At 38.9% G+C, this 17994-nt stretch overlaps 1 protein-coding gene across 19 annotated transcripts in view; it reads right to left on the bottom strand.

The window, feature by feature from the left end:
• LOC120319950 (ephrin type-A receptor 5-like) overlaps positions 1–17994 on the bottom strand; it is a 518483-nt gene that overhangs the window by 214515 nt on the left and 285974 nt on the right. For 18 of the 19 annotated variants that reach the window (XM_039369333.1, XM_039369346.1, XM_039369345.1 and 15 more), the window contains one exon: positions 17804–17868. In XM_039369333.1, the coding sequence (XP_039225267.1) occupies positions 17804–17868 (65 nt within the window). Of the gene's footprint in view, positions 1–7152; positions 7279–17803; positions 17869–17994 lie in introns of those variants that run through there. The other variant, XM_039369351.1, reaches the window with a different exon arrangement.

Raw genomic sequence — 17994 nt, forward strand, 5'->3', positions numbered from 1 at the left:
GAGAGATGGTCCTATTCATTCTGCATCATCATCTTATTCTAATCAGTGGAACAACTTGCCTCCAGAAGCAGTGAATACTCCAACACTGGAAGTTTTTAAGAAGAGACTGCAGCCATTTGTCCAAAATGGTATAGTTTTTCCTTCCTGAGCAGAGGGTTGGACTAAATGACCTCCAAGGTCCCTTCCAACTTTATTATTATTATTACTATTATTGTTGTTGTTGTTGTTCTATATTCCCTAATTATTACAGTCTCCAATCATCCAAAACTGACATCCTTTCTGTAAAGACTGTATGATTATATAACTATGAAAAAAATAGATATAGTCACGGCTATTAAATGGATGAAGCTCCATATGAGGCTAGGATAGAGGAGCAACTAATGAGATTTCCTTTACATTCATCTTACTGAACTTGAATCTAATTTTTAATAGATCTCTAGTAATTGTTTAAGATTTCTAGAGCAATTGAGGATGCTAATCATTCCACTTATTAAAACTTGATGGTAAAACTAATTTAACTACAATAAGGAATGAAAAAGTCATTCTAATTCAACTGCTGCCTTAGATAAAGAAATTTTATAGACAATCAAAGGTAATTCAAAACAAGCAGTGAAAAGTTACTGTAGGCATGATCAGTTTTACAATTCCATAAATTTATTAATTTTAGAACTGTTTGGAGCTGGGATCTATAATCTACTGTATTCTTTTCATAGACACGTAATCTGATGGTCATCAGGTCTTCTTGCCTCCCAAATTTTAAATTATTTTTAAATTAAAGTAGCAAATAGAAATGCTACAGCTATGCCTATTATATATGCCTCACCCAGAATGCCTTTAGGGATACTGAAGGCTAAGAGACTAAACTGGTCTGTTATCCAATATTTCATTCAGAATTAGAAAAGTCAAATAATAAATTGGACAGTATAAAGCATCCTTAGAGAAAAAATGTGGTGGAGAAGTTGTAATAAATAATTAATTATATATATATATATGTTTTCTGAGGTTTTCGCAGGTGTTTGTATGTAGGTCTTTGGTTGTTCGGGTTTTCTCCCACGTAAAATTGGAAGTGTCTTGGCGACGTTTTGACGAAGTCCCATTTCGACGAAGTCCCATTCGTCATCTTCAGGCTGGTGTTTTCAGCTTCGTGCTTCGAGCAGCACCGAACCCGAACAACCAAAGACCTACACACACACACACACACACACACACACACACACACACACACACACATATATATATATATATATATCGAGCTTAAAAAAATGTATATGTAAATGATGTCGCAGTTGGCAACTGCTGCCTGTGGATGGCTCTAGATTGAGCTGATACAGGCAAAAGAAAAAGAAAGAAGATTTCTTTCTCCCATATTTGGGCTGATAGGGTGCAACAAAAAACACTCAAGGTAAATCTCCTCCCTCTGTCTCTTCCTTCCCTGATACAGCTGACAAAGTGAGAAAGAGCCTATGGCCTAGAGGTTAATACAGCTGCCTAACATGCACACCGCCCAGGTTTGAATCTCAGAAGGGTATGTCTGGCTGAAGATATATATATATATATATTTGTTTTCTGAGATTTTCGCGGGTATTTGTATGTAGGTCTTTGGTTGTTCGGGTTTTCTCCCGCGTAAAATTGGAAGTGTCTTGGCGACGTTTCGACGAAGTCCCATTCGTCATCTTCAGGCTGGTGTTTTCAGCTTCATGCTTCAAGCAGCAATGTGTGGTCTTAGCTGTTTCTTCCTTTTAACTGCCAGTGGGGGTATGAACTGATTGGGTGGGAGCTTGGCTGTGTTCTGATTGGATGGAGGTGTGTTCTGATTGGTTAGGGGCTTGGCTGTGTTCTGATTGGGTGGGGGGTTGGCTGTGCTCTGATTGGCTGGGGGGTTGGCTGTGCTCTGATTGGCTGGGGGAGTGTTCTGTTTGGTTGTGCTCAGGTTAGTCTGAGTTGCAGAGGGGTTTAAGATTTTGGGCTGCCTTGCTATTTTTTGGCTTCGCGTTCGTGGTCGTGCCTCCTCTTCATGGAGGGTGTCAGTTTGCTTCATGTATGGATTGGAGGGGTTTAAAGTGGCTAATGATGCAGCTGTGGTCTGGCTTCTGGTTTGTGGTCGTGCCTCATCATCGGTGTGGCTTTGGGTTTGTTTTTGCGTGGATGTGTGGTGGTGACATCCTGTGTGGTTTTTGTGAGTGTGGGTCTGGTATCATTTTTTGTGTTAGGGAGTCGTTTGTCAATAAGGGCGGGTTTCCAAATGGCTGGTAGGCGGGAGGTATCATCTCGCTTGTTCATGCTGTGTGGGCGTTTTTCTATCTCGATGGCTTCTCTGATTATTCTGTTATTAAAATGTTCACTTTTGGCAATGGTTCTGGTATTTTTAAAGTCAATTTCATGTCCTGTGGCTTTAAGGTGTTGGACCAGGGAAGATGTTGGTTCCTCTTTTTTGACTGAGTTCTTATGTTCTTCAATGCGTGCACTTATTCTTCTGTTGGTTTGTCCGATGTATGTGGTGGGACAAGTGGTGCATGGGATTTCGTATACTCCTTGATTTTCTAATTCAATTTTATCTTTGGGGTTTCTAAGGATGGTGGATATTTTTCTGTTTGTGCAGAATGCTGTTTTGATGTTGTGTTTATGGAGGATCTTACTGATTCTGTCTGTGGTGCCTTTTATGTATGAACTGATTGGGTGGGAGCTTGGCTGTGTTCTGATTGGGTGGAGTGTGTTCATCAGTTCATACCCCCACTGGCAGTTAAAAGGAAGAAACAGCTAAGACCACACATTGCTGCTCAAAGCACGAAGCTGAAAACACCAGCCTGAAGATGACGAATGGGACTTCGTCGAAACGTCGCCAAGACACTTCCAATTTTACGCGGGAGAAAACCCGAACAACCAAAGACCTACATACAAATACCCGCGAAAACCTCAGAAAACATATGTGTGTGTGTGTGTGTGTGTGTGTGTGTGTATGTATATGTGCATGTGTATATGTATGTATGTATGTATGTATGCATGTATATATGTATGTATTGTATATTATGGCAGTTGGAAATAGACTTGTTTTAAAATGTAATATTTCTTTTAAAGGTCTAACATGTGTTTGGCATATCTTTATGTCCTGCACTGAAATATCACTTTCATAATACTATTACTTTATTATACAATTATGCTTTAATATTAACAGTATATATACACTGTTGCATGTATATTATGCATGCACAACCACACAATAGTTTATACATTCACACATACACCCACACTTGTGTATATGTGTGTGAGATATTACTTAATATTATTACTTGGTCAAAATAATGTTAATATTACCCATTCATATAGAATCTAGTTCCTTAACAACTTAAAAACATCAACATAATTATCAAAGAATTCTGAAACATAAGTGCCATCCCAACAACTTTAATGCTACCTGGGCTCCACTGAAAAAGAAGAATCTTTGCTATGTTCCAAAATATGAGATGGGAGAGAATAAGGCACATTCCATAAAACTGTGGCCACAACCAAAAAGTCTCTCTTTGTCCCACTTCTCTCTTCACAAGGGGATAGGAGTCTAAGTAGGTTTTCTCTGCACACATATCTGTACTTCTGTTCTCATTTTTTTGTTTATACTTCTATATCTCTGGTCTCTGTACTTCTAGTCTGCATGTAGCTACATAATAACATGTGAAGACATAGGTAGTCCTTGACTTACAATAGATCACTTAGCAACCATTCAAAGTTACAGTGAGCCCCCCAAAAACTACTTATGACTTGGTCTGAAAATTATGGCTGCTCCCCCAATTGTTTGCCCTTACTTGACTGCAGGGACATTACAGTGCCTCCTGCCTCCATCTCTCCCCTGGGTCACCTGAGGCCTTGAGCCTGCTTTCCATCCCACCAAGCCCCCACAATCTCCTTCTCACTTTTCAGAGACCTCTGAAGCTCAGAAGGCCAGGGTAGGGTAGGAGGACAGACTCTCTCTTGCTGAGCAATATGGCATGATCCTAGAATTAGCTGCCATTTTTCTGAGTGGTTGCTTCTGGGATTGTGCTACTTTGCTTTGCTTATCTGAGAAATGCAAAGCAAAGCATGCTGCTCTGTTGCTGGGCTGTACAGCGCAATCCTGAAAATAGTTGCTTAGAAAACTAGAGTTGCTTGTAGGATTGTGACATGCAGCCCAACAATAGAGTGCCCAGTCCTCCTTCCCTATCCCAACTTCCTGAGCCCCAAAGGTTTTTGAAAGGTAATTGAGGAAGGTGTGGGGCACAGTGGAGTGGAAAACATGTTCGAGACCTGTGGGACCCAGTGAAGGAAAAAGACCTGCAGGGATCCAGTTGGGGAAAAGCAGGCCCAAGCACTATAGGGACCCTGAGGGATGATAAGCAGAGCATGGGTGTCTTAGGGTGTGGAAGTTCTTGGGAAGCCCAGGACAGGTGGGGCTGGGCCTGTGCTAGGCCTCCCAGGACATCCTATTCTCCTTTTAAAAACCTGCACAGTTGTTTAACAATTACATCAGTGAGAGCAGGGATTATTTAACAAGACAATCTCATTTAATAACCATTACCACTTGCAGATAAAATGTGCAGTATCCAATATGGTCATAAGTTGAGGACTATCTGTAATCACTTTATGAAAATGTCCAAGTTAGAGAAACTTTTCTTGCACAAAAAAGTTGCAACTTAATGATATAAAAAATAAGAAACATTGCCTATAAATTTAATTATCTTCTTAACTAAATAATACAATTTAAAGATCCCTTATATTCCCTGCTGTTATTTGTCTGACATCCTGTACACTTAATCTTTTTAAAGAATGTCACTTTCTGCACTTTCATCTAATTTTAGTAGCTTATTGATATACAGGGATTTGAATTCCAAAATAATTGGATTGAAGTTCTAAGTCAAATCAGGGAATGTCCTAGCTATTTTTTAATCAAAATGGCTGTCTCAGGCTGCCTTCCCCATCGCTTGCACTGCAGCCTGCCACAAGCAAAAAAGGGAGGGGGGATATTAACAGTAAGAGGGCCTGTTGTAAAAGGGGGGGAAAGGGGGAGACCAGTGCGAACAGGAAGCAGAGGTGTGAACAAATTTCATCCAGCCTCTTTTGGGGGCCCAGGACCTGGGAATGTAATGTTAACTGCTTTTTGAAGTGTCCTGTTCTCAAAATATCCAGCTACCATCCTAGAAATTTGTGTGGGTTTTCTTCAGATTTGGCCTTGCTTTCACTGCATACAGCTAGTTGTCTCTAGTAAAAGATCCCTGAAACCTTCAGATGGAAGGTTTTTTATTTTTATTTCCTGAAGTCAGCTGGGGCAAAGCTGATATTAGGCCAGATCTGCAAAAATAGTCAATCTGGAGCCACCAAGCTACCGTGGGGACTGTGCCACAGATGTCATCTCATGTAAGTGACTAAGAGGAGGCTGATGCCGGGGAAGAGGCAGTTGCCAGGCCCCATGGCCAGGCAGACCCTTGGAATGGGCAGGAGAGGTGGAGGCTAATGACGAGCAACTGAAACCCAGGTGGTCAATGGGCATCAGCTGGAAAGAAGGGACAAGAGATTCTCCGGAGTGAACCTCACCTGGGGAGGTAAAGGAACCCACTGAAGAGAATCGGGCATGGAGCTTCAAGAGGAAGGGGCCCAGTGACTCAGACCTTGATGGCATGCTAATTGAGCAAGCCATGGACGCATTGAAGGGGACTGTAGACAACCTTTGGGTCCAAGAAGCCCTGGTTTGCATTTCCTTGCAGGCTGTTCCAGCATTGAGAGATCAAGGAGGGGATGGAGTGATGACGGTTGCTGCAGCAGGGGGGGGGAGGATGCCAGGAGCCCAAATCCAAGCACTAGGACCCACACTCCTAATAAGTGGCTGCCCAAGCTGCTGCAGCTCAACCACAAGTGTGGGCTGGCCAACCCAGATGGTGAGACCTTTCTTCACTAAATTGAATTTGTGAGAAGCCTATTATAGAGTGAGAATTAAAAAGGGGGATGAATGGAAAACTGCATTTAATTGTCTCTAGGATGTTTTCAGTTCTGGATCTTCCCCTTTGGGCTCCAGGGCACTCCCTGATAAAGGAAGTCCTGCATGAACATCTATACAAGGAGATCCTAGTGTACTTTGACAACATCCTAATTTATACTGAAACCATGACAGAGCATGTGAAATTGGTGTGAGCAGTGCTAAAAAAACTCCATGCTGCCCAACTATATGCTAAGCTTTCCAAATGTGAATTCCACAAAGACAGAATTGACTATTTATGTTATCATATATATCCCATGATGGCATAGAAATGAACCCTGAAAAGATGCACGTGGTCCTTGACTGGACCCAAAAGCATCTTCAAAATGTCTTGGCGTTTGTGAATTTCTATCGTCAGTTGATATCTTCTTTTGCACAAATAGCTCTACCCATTACAAACTTGCTAAAAACGAAAATGGAGCGGAAGCCTGAACTCAGCCAACCTTAAAAATGGTCTATGGAGTATGAGATTGTATTTGAGATATTAAAGCAGCTGTTTGCCACTGAACTGGTGCTTCAGCATCCCAGTCCAAATGCCCCTTTCATCATCCAAGCAGATGCTACCAATGTAGCCATGAGTGTTTATTACTACCAAAAAATGAACACAGAGCTTTAAAACCCTGTGGTATACAAAGAAACTCACAGAAACAGAGCAGCAATGGGCAGTATGGGAAAAGGTGCGATTGGCACCCCTGACCTGGAGACACTTCCTAAAGCAGGGGTGTCAAACTCAATTTCACTGAGGGCCGCATCAGCATTGTGGTTGCCATTGGGGAGCCAGGTGGGTGTGGCTGGCATGGGCGTGGCCTACTGGGTGGGGCATGGCTGGCACAGGCATGGCCTACTGAGTGGACGTGGCCAGCTTGATATCACTCACATCAGGGGCACCTGTGTGGGCCTTGGCAGAATGGGTGCATCTGAGGGTGGGGAAGGGTGGGTGGGAGCGGGGCCAGCACCAGGGCATGGTCCACTGGAGGAGCCTCACTAGCCTCAGGCTATGCCCAGGACCCCTGGACACTGGCATGGACTGCCCAGAGCCCTGGGCAGCGGAGGTCAAGTGCCCAGCCTGGCCGTTGAGCTGCCATAGCACCAGGACCCCACAGCCCTGCCTAGCCTAGCCGCACTTCCCCGAGGGGGTGCCCAGCTGCACTTACCTCCTCCTCAATGCTGCTTCTGCTGTGCTCACTCTCCTTGGCCAGGTTGCTCATGGTGGATGCAGGAGGACAAAGTGCATTTTATGCGACCTTGCATTCCTACACAACTGCCGAGATCAAAATTTAATCCCCACATGTTTCCAACTGAAATTCCACTCCAACTCTGCAGCCACCAAACGCATCCTGAAAAGAACAGAATTGGCCCTAATCAGAAATGAACTTCACACAAAAAGATTCCTCCTAGACCGAATTAACAAAGATCTCCTCACACTCCACCTCAAACTCAGCAACAAGATCCACCCCGCACTTTGGGACAAATCCAAACAACTCGCCGTCTGGAGAGCCGAAACACAGACCACCCTCAAGACAGATACACACACCAACAAACTCCGAAGACTACAAGAACGCCAGAAACAAACCCCTCCTCCCTCACAGCCACACATGAAACAAACAGTGCATAACATCTCAGATAGGATCCTCACCAAAGCCGAAACCAATGTCCTTTCCAAAGGATTCAACTTTGCAGTCGCTCCCAAACACATCCCCACTGAAACCATTATATGTGGAGTTGAAACCAGCCTGACCAAAATCAACCCCGACGACACTAACAGAATCAGACTCGAAATCACCAACATCCTCTGCACCAGCAAGCCACCCAAAAGCAACTTACCCAAAGAAGAACAGACAGCACTACGTAACCTGAAAGAAGACACCAGCATAATAATCCTACCAGCAGACAAGGGCAACGCCACGGTGGTTATGAACACATCTGACTACCACTTTAAACCCCTCCAATCCACACATAAAGCAAACTGACACCCTCCATGAAGAGGAGGCACGACCACGAACGCGAAGCCAAAAAATAGCAAGGCAGCCCAAAATCTTAAACCCCTCTGCAACTCAGACTAACCTGAGCACAACCAAACAGAAGACTCCCCCAGCCAATCAGAGCACAGCCAAGCCCCTAACCATTCAGAACACACCTCCACCCAATCAGAACACAGCCAAGCTCCCACCCAATCAGTTCATACCCCCACTGGCAGTTAAAAGGAAGAAACAGCTAAGACCACACATTGCTGCTCAAAGCACGAAGCTGAAAACACCAGCCTGAAGATGACGAATGGGACTTCGTCAAAACGTCGCCAAGACACTTCCAATTTTACGTGGGAGAAAACCCGAACAACCAAAGACCTACATATATATATACATATACATATACATATACATACATACATACATACATACATACATACATACATACATATATATATATATATGTACTTAAGACACACATTCCAAAGTAAACAAAAACATAGTCCCACAGATAACATAATAAATTTAATATATTCCATTTTTAACTTAGATTTCTATTACTACTCAACCTGTTTTAAAACTTTATCAATTTACAATTACCATAATCAAATATTGTTTTACATCAACAAATTATTACTTCAAATATCTCTACCAGATATATTAAAGTTCTTAATCTCTCTCATCCCTCTTTTTATCACCAATCTCATTCATTTCTTCTTTCAATAATAACTAACTTAATTAAGAAAAAAATAAAGTTAAACCTTAATTCCTTTCAATTCATTACACAAACTTCAAATTCCATCCAATTAATTATCATACCTTATCAAATCATATTGTTATACACAAAAATCACCTAATCAATTTAGGCACTTCAAAATTCCATTCTCATAACTGAACGTTTTTTCAATTCCAGAATATATATGTGTGTGTGTAGGTCTTTGGTTATTCGGGTTTTCTCCTGCGTAAAATTGGAAGTGTCTTGGCAATGTTTCGACGAAGTCCCATTCGTCATCTTCAGGCTGGTGTTTTCAGCTTCGTGCTTTGAGGAGCAATGAAGGGCTCCTCCCTTTGAGGAGCAATTGTTCACACATACACCCGCAAAAACCTCAGAAAACATATATATATATATATATATATATATATATATATATATATATATATATATATATATATATATAATTATATATAATTATATATTTTTTATCCTTAATACAATCTATAAAGCCAAGGTTCTTTTTGTTTTTGTTTTTTCTACTCCAATTTTAACTTTCATATTTCTGTACCAAACAAATTTCCATAAAGCAAAAAAATCATCTAACTAATTTAAACACACATGTATATAATTGAATTTTTCTTACTTCTAACTCTAGATCAGTGGTTCTCAACCTGTGGGTCGGGACCCCATTTGGGGTCGAATGACCATTTCACGGGGGTCGCCAAACAACACAGTCCACCATTTTCCCCCCTTTTCCTTAGCTGTTCTACTCCCTTTTATTCTATTGGCTTTTGAAAGCCAATAGAATAGACTCTCTTGAATAGAGTCTAATTCTATTGGCTTTCAAAAGCCTATAGGAATTGTCCAGGCTGTCTCTGCCCTGCTGAGCCCGCCAAAAGTCCCATTCTGCAAACGGTGCTGCACCAGTTGAGTAGTCCTCGACTTACGACTGGTTGAGTAGTCCTCGACTTACGACCAGGTGGGGGTCGCAGCATTAAAAAGGTTGAGAACCACTGCTCTAGATCATTATGCTTAAAACAATCCATAAAACCAGCATTGCCTTTTAATCTATTAAACAGTTTTAGATTTCTTTTTCAGTCTAATTCTGGGGGTTTTTTTATGCCACATAGGCTTCCATAAAAGCGCTTCCCTTTCAAGCAGTAAGTCCATTCTTGTTGCTTGTAATAATCTTTGAGAAAATATAAATCCCTTCCTCTGCAGTAAATGTCTTTTTTTGTTCTCCTTGCAGCATCGTTGCTTTGTAGTTTTAGATCTTAGTCTTTGCTTCTTCTGATTCTCTAAGTTGCTGAAGAGAGGGTTGTCAGATGAAATAAGTTACTCTTCTATCTTTGTAAATTCCTCTTCTGGTACATTTTGATTTATACTATAGTCAGTTGTAGCCTGAACATCTGTTTGAATAAATGTAGTAGAGTCTCTGGATCTTGATTCTAAAGTACAGTTTACAAATGTAGCACATATTTCTGCAGTGGCCTCATAGATCTTTTCCGGTTCGCGGCGTCACTAGTCGCATAGAGAGATTTCTCTCCTCGTCAGCTAGCTTTCCCTCCGTCGGTGGACCCTTATATGGGTCCAAAGTTGCCCTGGAAGGTGCAACCTCCATCGAGGAGGCTGCTGTCCAGCTGCGGAGGAGCGGCGGCTCCTCCAGCTGTCTGGATGAATCTCCGAGGACCGACGGAGAAGAAGATCGGCCAGTAAAATGGCCGATCACCCTGCCGCTTCAAACCGAAAGTCAGACAACATCTAAGCTTTGAGTGCCCCCAAGGTGAATCCGAATGAGAATTGTTTCTTGTAACTCTCTCTTTTTAATTTTTTTTTGTTTGGGTACCTGTAAGAGCTTTTGGAATTATTTCCCTGGCTTGGACAGGCGGCTTCTGCTTTTTTTGGGAAGAAAGGCATTTTATAAATACTGAAAAAGACTATATTTTACTTTGATATATATTTTATTTGGATACTAAAAAGGAAAAAAGATGGAAAAGATTTTCTCTCTCCCCTCTTTTTAAGAACTGTATTATTTTTCTTTTTTATATATATAGTACTTCAAAAGATAGAAAAAAGGAATTGATTTTTGGAAAAGACTTTTTTTAACTCACCGAGGGCATCTAATGGTGAAAGTTTAATACTGCAACTTCGACTTATTTTCCTACTGAATCTCAAAATGCTTTTGAGGGAAAGATAAGCTGTGCAGCTATGGAAGCTGTGGGGGTGGATGTTGTTTGTATTAAATATTGTCTCCACAAAAAAGAAAAAGAGATCTTATTTTAAGCATTAGTATTAAAATAGAGAAACCTCAGTCACAATTGAACTGTAATAAATAAATAATTTTGATATAATCGTGAAAACCCTCTTAAATATAAGTTTGTGTATCATACTGTACAAATAAAAAATAGCATTTCAATTGGTTCCTGTTTTTAAAAAAAGGAAATGAGAAAATAAACATAAATTAGTATGTTTACTATATTTAAATGGAGCACAGAGTTTAGTTAAACTGATGCTGAAATAGCCCTGGGAAACTGAAAATTCTACATTGTGCTCTGCTTCTGAAAATAAAGGACATCATTCATTTTTTTTTAATAATTTTTTTTATTTTTTCCAGTTATACATTGTAAAAGATACAATTTTAAAATAACATAAATTCTTAACCATTGGTACGACCTGCCCATTCCCCCCAGGCAGCGTCCACCCTCTTTTAAAACCTTCCCTACTTCCCTCCTCTTTCTCTCCTCCCCTCCTACTCTCTTCCCCTCCCCCTCTCCTCTTACTATCCTACTTCTTCTCTACACCTTCTTCTCCTCTCATACCTACCAAACCCATGAACGCTGCATAGGGGAACTGCCCAGGCCGCACCCTTCTATAAGCAACCATTATCTATATTACCCTTACCCCCCCCCACTCTTCCACCCTCCCACCCCCAACCCCCTCCCTTCACTTCCCAGAGCAGAATACAGGGTTAATAATAACAAAATTTGCAGTAAAAGAAAAGAAAAAGAAAGAAAAAAAACCCACAGAAAAAAGAAAAAAAGGAAAAGGAAAAAGAAAATATCATACTTAATCTTTAACTCCAATAACCTCTAAACAATTCTCTATAATATTTACTATAAAATTCATTCATAAAATAAATGAAAATTTTTAGTTCCATACTTTTTCTGAATATAATCTATCCATCTTCTCCATACAGTAATATATGTTTCTTGTGTATGATCCTTTAAATAAGCAGAAATTTTTGCCATTTCTGCAAAATTAGAAACTTTAAATATCCATTCTTCTAAAGTAGGCAAAGAATCTTTCTTCCAATATAAACCTACTAATAATCTTGCTGCAGTTAATAAATTCAACATTAAAATCGTTTCTTTGTCATTTAAATCCACAAAAATACCCAGTAAAAATAGTTGAGGAGTAAACTTTATCTTCCTTCTAAAAATCTTTTGAATGTTCCACCAAATCATAATCCAAAAGGCCTTTACCTTTTTACAATTCCACCAAATGTGAAAGTATGTCGCATCTTTATTACCACATCTCCAACATTTGGGCTGTATATTAGGATACATACAGGATAATTTTTTAGGATCTAAATGCCATCTGTAAAACATTTTATAAAAATTTTCCCTCAAATTTTGAGCTTGTGTAAATTTAATGTTTCTAATCCAAATTGTCTCCCATAAATCCAATGAAATCGGTTCCTGTATATTCTGAGCCCATTTAATCATACAATCTTTAACCAATTCTGTTTCCGAATCTAACTCTAATAAAACATTATAAATTCTTTTTATATGAGCCTGACTCTGATTTTTAATCTGAATGACCAATTGTTTATCTTCTAGTGTTATTCCCTCTTTCTTATCTAGAGTCCACCTATCCACCATTTGTAAATATTGAAACCATGATTGTAAAATATTTTCCTGCCTTAATACATCCAAGGATTTCAAATGTCAATCCGAACCGGACCAAATTAATAGTTCTTTATACGAAACTTTATCAAAGTTTGTCCCCTTAGAAGTTCCCTCAATCGCATGTCTGGGAATCCCCCAGATAGGTATTTTATAATTTAATCTATAATAGTACTTTTTCCAAACACAAAGTAAGGCATTCCTCAAAATATGTAATTTAAAAGTCTGATCGACTTTCTTATTGAAAATCAGTTATGCATGCCAGCCATATATTAAATCCCAACCTTCCAAAAAAAGAATATCCTTATTTGTTAAGTTAAGCCAGTCACTTATCCAAGTTAAGGCGGCTGCATCATAATATAATTTCAAGTTAGGTGCCTTAAGTCCTCCTCTTTCTCGGGCATCTTGTAAAATCTTAAACTTAACCCTTGGTTTTTTCCCAGCCCATATAAAATTATTGATGCCCTTTTGCCATTCATCCAAATTTGCCTCTTTTTTAAAAATAGGTATCATCTGAAACAAAAAAAGAAACTTTGGTAGAACATTCATTTTTACCGCTGAAATTCTCCCCAACAATGACAATTGCAATTTTTTCCAATCCTTTAAATCCTTTTGTACTTTTACACATAATGGTTCATAATTGTTCTTATACAATTTTCCATTTGAAGCAAATACTCCCAAATATTTAACCTTTTTTACCATCTGAAAACCTGTAGCTTTAACCAAACTTTCCCTATCCTTAACTGACATATTCTTAGATAATATCTTAGTCTTATAGTTATTAACTTTAAAACCAGAAACATTCCCATATTGTGTTATAAGTTCTAATAAGCAATCAATCGCTTGAGTCGGTTGTTCCAAAATTAAAACCAAATCATCCGCAAAAGCCCGCAGTTTATACTCATTCTTCCTTATCTTTATGCCCTTAACTACCTTTGATTCTCGAATCTGGATCAAAATTTCCAAAGTTAAAACAAATAACAATGGAGATAATGGACATCCTTGTCTTGTCCCTTTTTCAATATTAAAATTCTCAGTCAATCCCCCATTTATAACAATTTGTGCAGATTGTTGCTGATATATAGCTTTAAGTGCATGTAAAAAATTATCCCCAAAATTCATTTTCTCTACCAAGGAAAATAAAAATTGCCAATCTAGTTGATCAAAGGCTTTTTCAGCGTCCAAAAATATAAAAGCCACAGGAATCTGATTATTCTTATCCAAATACTCAATTAAGTTTATAATTTGTCTAACGTTATATTTCATATATCGCCGTTATAAATCCTGATTGATCACTATGAATCAAGTCCTTCATAACCTGCATTAATCTATTTGCCAAAATTTTTGTAAAAATCTTATAATCAACATTTAACAATGAAATTGGCCTATAATTCTTAGGCTCTGTGAGATCTTGATCCTCCTTCGGGATCAGTGATATAAAAGCTCTTTTCCAGGAAGGAGGAACTTGTGTACCCAGCAAAATACTATTAAAAAGTTCCTTTAATGGCTCCATCATTTCTTCAGATAAAATCTTATAATACCTCGAGGTCAATCCATCTGTTCCAGGAGACTTTCCAACCTTTAACTTTACCATTTTGTTGTTCCTCTGAAAGTTTAGGAAAATGCACTGATTGTAAATATTTATCTATATCCAAACCCTTTATATTGTCACTTGAATATAATTTTGCATAAAAATCCAAAAAACTCTTTTTAATCAAATCTTGCTGAAAAACCACAGTACCTTTATATTTTACTTTCTCTATAATCCTAGCTTTCTGTTTCTTTCATAACTGATAAGCCAACCACCTCCCAGGCTTATTCGCATTGCAAAAAGTATTATGTCTCATATACGACATAATCTGCCATCAACATATTAAATTGTTCCCTGAAACCTTTAAGTTATTATCAGTTGGATTGAGAACAAACTCTTGTTCTTTTAATTTAATCTCTTCTTCTATTTCTCTACGTCTTTGTAACCTTTTTTCCCTAAAAACTTTATTCAATTGAATCAGGATTCCCCTCATATATGCCTTACTGGCGTCCCAAACCATGGACATCGGTGTACCCTTATTCATATTTATAACAAAAAACTCCTTTAAATGCTCTTTACATTTTTGTACAAACTCTTCCTGAGTAAACAAGTTCTCGTTCAGTCTCCAAGGTCTTCTGTTCCTATCTTCCAAATGTAATTCCATCCACACCGGACTATGATCTGACAAAGTCCTGGGAAAAATGTTCACCTTCCTCACTCTAGAAAGGAAATCACTAGAAATCAAAAAAAAGTCAATCCTTGAAAATGGCTGATGAATAAAAAGTAAAATCTCTGTCACTTATATTCCTTTCTCGCCAAATATCAATAAGCTCCAATTCTTCTTTCAAATCAAAAAAAGTTTTAGGTAATTTAGTTTGGGTAAAAGTTTTAGAAGAGCTCCTTTTATTTATAGTTGAATCTAAAACTCCATTCCACTCACCCATCAGAATTACCGATTTGTAATCCAGCTGAGATATTTTCCCATGCAAAAACTTATAAAATTGCTTCTGTTGTTGATTAGGAGCATATAATCCAACAATAAAAACTTTCTTGCCTTGTATTAATAATTCCACAAAAAGATATCTTCCTTCAGGATCAGACTCAATTAATTTAGATGAAAAAAATTTCTTCAAGTAGATTACAACACCCCCTTTTTTCCCTGGAGCTGGAGCAATAAAATGTGATCCCAAATGAGAGTTTATCAGAAATTTTGAGTCCTTTAAAGTTATATGAGTCTTTTGCAAACATATCAAGTCATTGTTATGTTGTTTCAAATAATGAAAAACCTTTCTCCGTTTCTGTGGTACGTTTAAGCCATTAACATTCCAGGTCAGGAACCTGGCCATCTCCACTGGCCTGGAGCCTCTGGAGCATGGCCTGTAGATCAACTGTCGAAGATCTTTTAGGTCTTGCCCCTCCCACAGGCTCTGTAGTAACCATACCTTCCACTTTATCACCACTCTTCTGCTGCTGCTCTTTTTCTTTACGTTTATGGGCAGCTTGTGTCATCCTTTGATCTTTTATCTCAAGGTTCTGTACAACTTGTTCCATAACCATCATTGAAGAAGCTCCAGCCATGAGGGGCTCTTCCATTATCCTTGTTTGTGGGGGTGAGGACGATCTTGCCTTTAAAATAGAATGATAAAAATCTCTTGCCTTCGAGACAGTGGTTAATCTATAATGTATCCCATCATAATTCACTACTATTCCTCTTGGGATCTCCCATCTAAACTGAATTTGGTGGTGTTTTAGCTTATCAGACAGAAAAGTAAAATCTTTTCTGCCTCTTAAGATTTTGGGAGGTATTTCTTTTAAAATTATCACATCTTGATCTGCAATTTGAAACTTTTGTTTATAAAAAGCCTGTATAATTTCATTACGAAAGAATCTTCTAGAAAAATAGATGACCACTCTTGGTAAGTTTCTCTGTCTAGCAACCCGTGAATTAACTCTAAAAAATTTTTCTATCTCATTCTCAATTATTTCATGCCTCCGGCCAAGATTAAGAGCAATATCTTTCACAATAAGCATCTTTAAGTCCTCCTGAAAATTTTCTCTCAACCCCTTGATACGCAATCCATACTCCATCTCTCTGTATTGTGAAATGGTTTGTTCATCCTGTGTAATTTCTATCTTGTTCTCCACCTCCTCCATCCTAGATTCCAGTCTTGTTGCATTTTCAGTAATCTCCTCCATTTTGTCATCAATCCTTTCTATATGCAGAGCAAGACCTTGAAAAGCAAAAAGGATGTCCTCCCTAACTTGCTTGTTTTTTTTCTCCAATAATTCTTCTGTAATAGCCCTCTCTGCAATTATCTTTTACTTCCTCTTTAATGTCCAAAGCATTCTTTTTTAAAGCTTCTTGTAAATCTTTGAGAGAAATTGCAGGAGGAGGGGAGGGTGGGGGTGATTTAGGTTTCTGAGAAACAGGCTGAGTCATTGGGGAAGAGATAGTGGCTTTAGGAGCAGGAGGCAGACATTTTGAAGCCATTTCTTAAATTCCAACAAGAAAGATTCTTGTCTATAAAGTCACAATTCTTTAAATGTTCTTTAAATAATAGCAGAAAAAAAAGAAAAAAAGGAAAAAACAAAGGAAAAAGAAAAATAAATAAATAAAAGCCAAGTTCTTGCTTCTGTATTTAAAGCATTAATCTATAACCAACTTTTAACTTTGTAACCAAATCAGGCAAGAAAGACAATCGCCATTTTGCCTTTCACTTTCCCTTTCTTCAAAAGGGAAAGTAAACAATAAAAAGAAGGAAGAAGGTACTTGCTGAAGTTAAAGTCACAATCAATCTTGGTCTGCTCCATCTGCATTTAAATACTCACAAGCAGCTAAGAAAAAGCAGATGTGGAAGCGGCGGCTTGCTTCATCCCTGAACTTCGGGACAAAGGCGCCCTGGAATGCGGAGTTGCTCAGGCTCCGAGGGAGCTCTACCCTCCGATCCCCAAAATTGTAGGGATCCAGGGGAGCTCTTACCTCTACCTGAGAGCTCTCCTCTTCCCTTTCTCCCAGGGAAGAGATTCAAGCTGCGGGACAGCTGATTGTCAAAGTCCCGCGGCTTTTACACAGACCAGGAATGGGCAGCTTTATAAAAAGCCGCCATCGTCGTCGCTGAAACCACCGGAAGTCAAGGACATTATTCATTGATACACTGTCCCAGACTCCATTTCAATTCCAAAGGGGAAGCTATAATGGCCAACTTGCTAGAGCTGCTACAGAGAACATGAAACATATAGGTAGTCCTCGAGTTATGAACACAATTGAGAGCAAAATTTCTATTGTTAAATGACACATTTGTTGAGTGAGTTTTGCCCCATTTTATGACTTTTCTTGCTTCAGTTGTTAAGTGAATAACTGCATTTGATAAGTCAGTAACTTGGTTGTTAAGTGAATCTGGCTTCCCCACTGACTGCTTGTCAGAAGGTCACAAAAAGTGATCATACAACCTTGGAACACAGCAACAGTCACAAATATGAACCAGTTGCCAAGCATCTGAATTTTGATCACATGATCATGAGGATGCTGCAAAGATTGTAACTGAAAAATGTTCATAACTCACTTTTGGCAATGCCATTGTAACTTTGAACATTCACTAACTGAACTTTTGTAAATCAAGGACTACCTGTATGTGAATATATTATTACTAACAGAAGACAGGAAGTTGGTATCTTAAGTGGACTTACCCCATTCTTTGGATATGCAATCCATCCAAGATCTGCCATAACTGATCTTGAGTCCAATAAATTCACTAAAAGAAATCAAAGAAAGAATGTTAATTGAGTGCAGAATAGACACTAAATCTCCACTGGCACAATAACTAATAGGCATAATATATTTCATGTACATATTCACACTATATATACATATACATACA

Source organism: Crotalus tigris, unplaced genomic scaffold (genome assembly GCF_016545835.1).
Source record: "Crotalus tigris isolate CLP2741 ecotype Arizona unplaced genomic scaffold, ASM1654583v1 scf7180000021050.780039, whole genome shotgun sequence".
Lineage (NCBI taxonomy): Eukaryota > Metazoa > Chordata > Lepidosauria > Squamata > Viperidae > Crotalus > Crotalus tigris.